Genomic DNA, 8,669 nt, shown 5'->3' on the forward strand with positions numbered 1-8,669 from the left:
TACAGAAAGACATGGGGACATGGGGACAGAGGTAGCTACAGAAAGACATGGTGACATGGGACAGAGGTAGCTACAGAAAGACATGGTGACATGGGACAGAGGTAGCTACAGAAAGACATGGGGACAGAGGTAGCTACAGAAAGACATGGAGACAGAGGAAGCTACAGAAAGACATGGGGACAGAGGTAGCTACAGAAAGACATGAGGACAGAGGTAGCAACAGAAAGACATGAGGACAGAGGTATCTACAGAAAGACATGGGGACAGAGGTATCTACAGAAAGACATGGGGACAGAGGTATCTACAGAAAGACATGGGGACAGAGGTATCTACAGAAAGACATGGGGACAGAGGTATCTACAGAAAGACATGGGGACAGAGGTATCGACAGAAAGACATGGGGACAGAGGTATCTACAGAAAGACATGGGGACAGAGGTATCTACAGAAAGACATGGGGACAGAGGTATCTACAGAAAGACATGGGGACAGAGGTATCTACAGAAAGACATGAGGACAGAGGTATCTACAGAAAGACATGGAGACAGAGGTATCTACAGAAAGACATGGGGACAGAGGTATCGACAGAAAGACATGGGGACAGAGGTATCTACAGAAAGACATGGGGACAGAGGTATCTACAGAAAGACATGGGGACAGAGGTATCTACAGAAAGACATGGGGACAGAGGTATCTACAGAAAGACATGGGGACAGAGGTAGCTACAGAAAGACATGGGGACAGAGGTAGCTACAGAAAGACATGGGGACAGAGGTAGCTACAGAAAGACATGGGGACAGAGGTAGCTACAGAAAGACATGGGGACAGAGGTAGCTACAGAAAGACATGGGGACAGAGGTATCTACAGAAAGACATGGGGACAGAGGTATCTACGGAAAGACATGGGGACAGAGGTATCTACGGAAAGACATGGGGACAGAGGTATCTACGGAAAGACATGGGGACAGAGGTATCTTCGGAAAGACATGGGGACAGAGGTAGCTACAGAAAGACATGGGGACAGAGGTAGCTACAGAAAGACATGGGGACAGAGGTAGCTACAGAAAGACATGGGGACAAAGGTAGCTACAGAAAGACATGGGGACATGGGGACAGAGGTAGCTACAGAAAGACATGGTGACATGGGACAGAGGTAGCTACAGAAAGACATGGTGACATGGGACAGAGGTAGCTACAGAAAGACATGGGGACAGAGGTAGCTACAGAAAGACATGGGGACAGAGGTAGCTACAGAAAGACATGAGGACAGAGGTAGCAACAGAAAGACATGAGGACAGAGGTAGCAACAGAAAGACATGGGGACAGAGGTAGCAACAGAAAGACATGGGGACAGAGGTAGCTACAGAAAGACATGGGGACAGAGGTAGCTACAGAAAGACATGGGGACAGAGGTAGCTACAGAAAGACGTGGGGACATGGGACAGAGGTAGCTACAGGAAGACATGGGGACATGGGACAGAGGTAGCTACAGGAAGACATGGGGACAGATGTAGCTACAGGAAGACATAGGGACAGATGTAGCTACAGAAAGACATAGGGACAGAGGTAGCTACAGAAAGACATGGGGACATGGGGACAGAGGTAGCTACAGAAAGACATGGTGACATGGGACAGAGGTAGCTACAGAAAGACATGGTGACATGGGACAGAGGTAGCTACAGAAAGACATGGGGACAGAGGTAGCTACAGAAAGACATGGAGACAGAGGTAGCTACAGAAATACATGGGGACATGGGACAGAGGTAGCTACAGGAAGACATGGGGACAGAGGTAGCAACAGAAATACATGGGGACAGAGGTAGCTACAGGAAGACATGGGGACAGAGGTAGCTACAGAAATACATGGGGACATGGGACAGAGGTAGCTACAGGAAGACATGGGGACATGGGACAGAGGTAGCTACAGGAAGACATGGGGACAGATGTAGCTACAGGAAGACATAGGGACAGAGGTAGCTACAGAAAGACATGGGGACAGAGGTAGCTACAGAAATACATGGGGACATGGGACAGAGGTATCTACAGGAAGACATGGGGACATGGGACAGAGGTAACTACAGGAAGACATGGGGACAAATGTAGCTACAGGAAGACATAGGGACAGATGTAGCTACAGAAAGACATAGGGACAGAGGTAGCTACAGAAAGACATAGGGACAGAGGTAGCTACAGAAAGACATAGGGACAGAGGTAGCTACAGAAAGACATAGGGACAGAGGTAGCTACAGAAAGACATGGGGACAGAGGTAGCTACAGAAAGACATGGGGACAGAGGTAGCTACAGAAATACATGGGGACATGGGACAGAGGTAGCTACAGGAAGACATGGGGACATGGGACAGAGGTAGCTACAGGAAGACATGGGGACAGATGTAGCTACAGGAAGACATAGGGACAGATGTAGCTACAGAAAGACATAGGGACAGAGGTAGCTACAGAAAGACATAGGGACAGAGGTAGCTACAGAAAGACATAGGGACAGAGGTAGCTACAGAAAGACATAGGGACAGAGGTAGCTACAGAAAGACATAGGGACAGAGGTAGCTACAGAAAGACATAGGGACAGAGGTAGCTACAGAAAGACACGGGGACATGGGACAGAGGTAGCTATAGAAAGACATGGGGACAGAGGCAGCTACAGAAAGACATGGGGACATGGGACAGAGGTAGCTACAGAAAGACATGGGGGCAGAGGACAGAGGTTGCTACAGAAAGACATGGGGACATGGGACAGAGGTAGCTATAGAAAGACATGGGGACAGGGGATAGAGGTAGCTACAGACAGACATGGGGACAGGGGATAGAGGTTGCTCCAGACATTGAGATATGGCTAACTATAATAAAGTGTTCTGCCAAGCCAGCGGAAATGGTTTATGTCTGTAGAAGGACTCTCCCCAGAGTGTCTCCACAGAGTTGACCCCAAGGAGAAGAATAATGATAAGACCTTTGACCCTCGGTACATTTAGCACTCTTTTGTTATTAATGTGGTTAATATGGAGACACTGTGTGTATGGGAGAACGGCCCAATCCACTGCACATCCATTTCCCCTCTGGCTGATCTGAGAGATCTCATTGTGTAGCGCTGGTCTGACTGTGTCTCTGCTCTGAACTACTTTATGTCATAAACATTACATTTTTGCTGACTTTGACAATCCGGAACCTGGCTAATATTCTGTGTCCTCTGTCATAACTGCCATGAAAGCTCGAGACAGCCAGGTATCCTGTGGCGAGACAGAAAGCTAAGGTAACTGAGCTAAATGACTACTGCCCCGTAGCACTCACTTCCATCATCATGAAGTGCTTTGAGACTAGTCAAGGACCATATCACCTCCACCCTACCTGACACCCTAGACCCACTCCAAATTGCTTAACGCCCAAATAGGTCGACAGACGATGCAATCTCAACCACACTGCACACTGCCCTAACCCATCTGGACAAGAGGAATACCTATGTGAGAATGCTGTTCATCGACGACAGCTCGGCATTTAACACCATAGTGCCCTCCAAGCTCGTCATCAAGCTCGAGACCCTGGGTCTCGACCCCGCCCTGTGCAACTGGGTACTGGACTTCCTGACGGGCCGCCCCCAGGTGGTGAGGGTAGGCAACAACATCTCCACCCCGCTGATCCTCAACACTGGGGCCCCACAAGGGTGCGTTCTGAGCCCTCTCCTGTACTCCCTGTTCACCCACGACTGCGTGGCCACGCACGCTTCCAACTCAATCATCAAGTTTGCAGACGACACAACAGTGTTAGGCTTGATTACCAACAACGACGAGACGGCCTACAGGGAGGAGGTGAGGGCCCTCGGAGTGTGGTGTCAGGAAAATAACCTCACACTCAACGTCAAAAAAACTAAGGAGATGACTGTGGACTTCAGGAAACAGCAGAGGGAACACCCCCCTATCCACATCGATGGAACAGTCGTGGAGAGGGGAGTAAGTTTAAAGTTCCTCGGCGTACACATCACAGACAAACTGAATTGGTCCACCCACACAGACAGCATCGTGAAGAAGGCGCAGCAGCGCCTCTTCAACCTCAGGAGGCTGAAGAAATGTGGCTTTTCACGAAAAGCACTAAAAAACTTCTACAGATGCACAATCGAGAGCATCCTGTCGGGCTGTATCACCGCCTGGTACGGCAACTGCTCCGCCCTTTAACCGTAATGCTCTCCAGAGGGTAGTGAGGTCTGCACAACGCATCACCGGGGGCAAACTACCTGCCCTCCAGGACACCTACACCACCCGATGTCACAGGAAGGCCATAAAGATCATCAAGGACAACAACCACCCGAGCCACTGCCTGTTCACCCCGCTATCATCCAGAAGGCGAGGTCAGTACAGGTGCATCAAAGCTGGGACCGAGAGACTGAAAAACAGCTTCTATCTCAAGGCCATCAGACTGTTAAACAGCCACCACTAACATTGAGTGGCTGCTGCCAACACACTGACTCAACTCCAGCCACTTTAATAATGGGAATTGATGGGAAATGATGTAAAATATATCACTAGACACTTCAAACAATGCTACCTAATATAATGTTTACATACCCTACATTATTCATCTCATATGTATACGTATATACTGTACTCTATATCATCTACTGCATCCTTATGTAATACATGTATCACTAGCCACTTTAACTATGCCACTTTGTTTACATACTCATCTCATATGTATATACTGCACTCAATACCATCTACTGTATCTTGCCTATGCCGCTCTGTACCATCACTCATTCATATATCTTTATGTACATATTCTTTATCCCCTTACACTTGTGTCTATAAGGTAGTAGTTTTGGAATTGTTAGCTAAATATTTAAACCTCGTTATTACTGCATTGTCGGAACTAGAAGCACAAGCATTTCACTACACTCGCATTAACATCTGCTAACCATGTGTATGTGACAAATAAAATGTGATTTGATTTGATATGCAGACAGCCCTGTACAAAAACAGAGTGAATGAGGGGTTGTGTAGTGTGTAGGTTGAGGAATGAGTGTAGCTTGAGGGTTGAAGCTCTATGAACATTCACAGTGGGTATTTCCAGGATATGTGCCCTAGAGGTTTATGTATTCAGTGAAGTTCATATATTCCAACATCACTTAAGGGGAACGCCTTTCTCTGGCTCTGTCCCACATGCACCCTATATAGTACACTACTTCTGACCAGTACCCATTAGGAAAAGGTTTCCATTTGGGACGTACACTCTGTTATCAACAGCCATCAATCAGTATGGGGATGGGTTTCAGTTCACTCACCTCCAGCCCAGACAGACCTGCCAGTAGACAAACCTTCCCCGTGGTTTGGAAAACATAACGAAGGGTATTTATAGTGCTACTAGCTGGAATTATTGAATGTCACCTATATTCATCTTACAGTAAATAAAGTCAGAGTCATTTCAAGAAATTAGTGCCTTTTTCCAAGTTACAATACTCAAAAAAAACATCTAATTAGTAGATTGACCCAGTAACATACAATACACCACTGTACTGGGGATTGTTTGGTTCACTATTTCCTGTGTTTGATTAACTGTTGATATGGACTGATGTATAACTTGATGGTATGGGAGATGCAGACAGATGTATCCCTTGGGGGAAGGGAAACAGGACTCAACCAAGCATGTGTCAATACCTAACTTTCTACAATTATCCGTTGTAACTATAATACTGATGTACCTACCTTGGACCTGCTTAACTGACAGTATCAAATGTCTGCAATCGTTGAATGTTATGGTTAAAGTTTGACGCCATTCTGGGCCTGGGACACTCTGATAATGTACTGTATATGTGAGACGGTGATTTTGTAGCAGCTGATGTTGTGACTTCCTTACAAGCCTCTTGAGCTGATGTTTACAGAACATTTTGGACTGTCTGATTCATTTATAAATGCCTTCTCAGAGAAGGCCTGTTAGACATTTCTCTGGAGGTGTCTCCTTGTTGCAACTTGTAATTAAACCAATATTATTTGGATTGATTTGATCTGTGTCTGTTCTCCTTTCTCTTCATCTAGGAATTCCCATTATGAACACTGATATTCATTACATGCTCAACTGAAGGAACATTTTGAGTAATGTTCAGGATGCCTTTATTAAAGCTGATCAAGGTTTAATTTGGATATCTCCAGGAATGGATAGTGAATTGTAAGAGGATTATTACTCACTGTAGAAACAATTTGCCACCTGCCATAGCAAGTATCTTCAGAAAGACTGCATAGACTTTTACTCTTCATTTAAAGTGAGACTGTCAGATCTCAAGGAGATGTGGGTGTAGAGTCAGGCGCAGGAGAACCGAGTTCCAAAGAAAGGGCGTTTGATTTTCACAAGCTCAAAAGAAAACCAACAGGACTCAGGCCTACAGTAAAATACACTGGATAAATCCCCCACTCAGACACAGTCCAGGGAAACCCCCTGTAGAACATGAGCTAAATAAAACGCACCCCAACCTCATTGACAGTTCAAAACCCCAAAGGAAATGTGGAATTAAATAACCCCCCTAATTAACCAAAGTGAAACCAGGTGATACACAAAACAGACATAACCAACAGAAAAGGAAAAGGGATTGGTGGCAGCTAGTATGCCGGCGACGACGACCGCCAAGCGCCACCCGAACAGGAAGAGGAGCCACCTTCGGTGGAAGTCGTGACAGAGACAGAGATATGAGAAGTGTGGGTTGAAAATGAAAAGACAATGAAGAAACAAGTGGGCCTAAACTACAGTCCTACTCAACCAAAACACACTATCTCATCTAAACAGGGACTCTTGAACTATTATCAACAGGATATGATGCTTTTTTTAGACATAGACAGAAATAACTATTTAAGTTATTCTGTACTATAATGACTCAACTAGCTACAATGTGTGGCAATTGAGATCGAAATTCCTTTACATGTCCTTTGTGGGAACAGATATATGTTTACATGATATGTTAACATGTATTTACTGAACTTGTGACAACTGCCTTCTCAATACACAGTAGATATGGGCTACAGAACATTTGCACTCATCCTGCACCTCAGTAGGCTCTGCCTCTGCTGGATCATACATAATTACTGTTTCAGTCGGTTTGATGTGCGCACAGCAACAGTACAGAGGCGTTCCCTGCAGGAGGGAAGCACCACCAGTGATGTCACTTCTGTAACTGGGGCTTGACAGCATGAGCGTCCCTAACAGCCCTTTAAATATCGCAGGCGGCGCTCACAGTGCTCACTCACTCCAATCCCTAGCGCACGAGCGAGTAGTGTTCCCTCTCCCTCATACAACCCCAGTCAAAGAAGTTGCTGGACCAGCTAAAAAGAGAGAGCCAACAAGATGTCTAACTACGTTGTATCCTCCGACTCTCGCCGTGTCAGTCCATCGGTCCACGGGAACAAATTCGACACGGCGCACCGCAAGAAGGCCGTTCCCAACATATTCGAGAATGTCAACCAGGACGCACTGATGAGGCTGTTCCAGAAAACGGGGGACATGAAAGCGGAGGAGAGGGTGAGGAGCATCTTCTCCTTCACCCAAGATCCAGCGGAGACGGCCAAAGCCCTGATGGCGCTCAAGCAGCGAAAGAAGGACAAGTTCCTCCAGATTGTAGGCATGGTTCGCCACATGCTGAAACTGCGTTGAACATTCTCTTCTCGGCTCTACTGAACGAGTTGAATTGAAGTGCACTAGAATGACGCCGTGGTGGTTGGGCAGGTGACGCCGAACTGTCACCTGTCAAGGAGAAGGAGAAGCAACGTCCTGGAATGGAGGAAGCCTAAATTCAAACCACTGTCTTCGAAGACAACAAAGTGTGACTATTCCACGAAGATGCGCTCCATGCGTAATAGCGGCATGCACTGGTTCGTATGGATACATCGTGCTGGATGAAGAAAGGAGAGAATGGGAATACTGGGGGCTGTTGTCCCGAACAAAGAAACAGGGAGACATGACGCTCTCCCTGACTGACTATGCATTCTATTGAATGCTCGGCTGTCAATGTGCACCTCATAGGTTCCTATTTGCTGGTGAATAATAACTGTAAAAAGATAAACTGCCTGAAAATGCCTGTTCCTGTGAAAACACATGCCTTGTCTCTGTATCATTTTAACTTTGTGATACCACCAATTTATTTGTCAAAACATTTTATAGGACCATGATGACATGCATTTATGAAATGTCCTTTTGCAATTTCTTTAATAAATTATTTATGAAATATAACTTCTATTATCTTTGCTTTCATTTAGAATGACTGTTTGATATTGTTTGATACAAACTCTGAATGATCTCTGATAGGTATCTTTTCAGCTTAGATTGTAAATACACTGTCTTTTTTAGTATTATTAGTTTAATATGGGCTTCATCCCTAATTCCAAAATGACACCTTTATACACTATTATAGATCCATTTTAGTTGTTTGAAGGGAGATATTCATGGAGAGGGGTGCTTAGCACTTTAAAACGTATAATACTGCACACAGTTGTCTTGAAATGGGTTAACACAGTGTAGCGTAAACGTCAGTGTGGCCCCTCTTCACCTGCAACCAGCCTTACATCATTTATGGCCTCTCCAATGTCTCTTTTTTAAAATGTAACCTTTATATAATTTGGCAAGTCAGTTAAGAACACATTCTTATTTACAATTATGGCCTACACCAGCCAAACCCGGATGACTCTG

General features: G+C 45.6%; 1 protein-coding gene across 1 annotated transcript; it reads left to right on the top strand.

Moving 5' to 3' along the window:
* The first annotated feature begins 7,210 nt into the window (after positions 1-7,210).
* On the top strand, positions 7,211-8,213 carry LOC118357944 (transcriptional and immune response regulator-like). Its single transcript, XM_035735250.2, has one exon. The coding sequence runs from the start codon at positions 7,332-7,334 to the stop codon at positions 7,635-7,637; it is 306 nt and encodes a 101-aa protein (XP_035591143.1). The 5' UTR covers positions 7,211-7,331; the 3' UTR covers positions 7,638-8,213.
* Positions 8,214-8,669: the final 456 nt, after the last annotated feature.

This window comes from Oncorhynchus keta, chromosome 25 (assembly GCF_023373465.1).
Source record: "Oncorhynchus keta strain PuntledgeMale-10-30-2019 chromosome 25, Oket_V2, whole genome shotgun sequence".
Classification (NCBI taxonomy): Eukaryota; Metazoa; Chordata; class Actinopteri; order Salmoniformes; family Salmonidae; genus Oncorhynchus; species Oncorhynchus keta.

What these genes read in the sequence shown, in the direction of transcription:
- LOC118357944 (XM_035735250.2), top strand. Translation starts at nt 7,332, where the DNA reads ATGTCTAACTACGTTGTATCCTCCGACTCTCGCCGTGTCAGTCCATCG.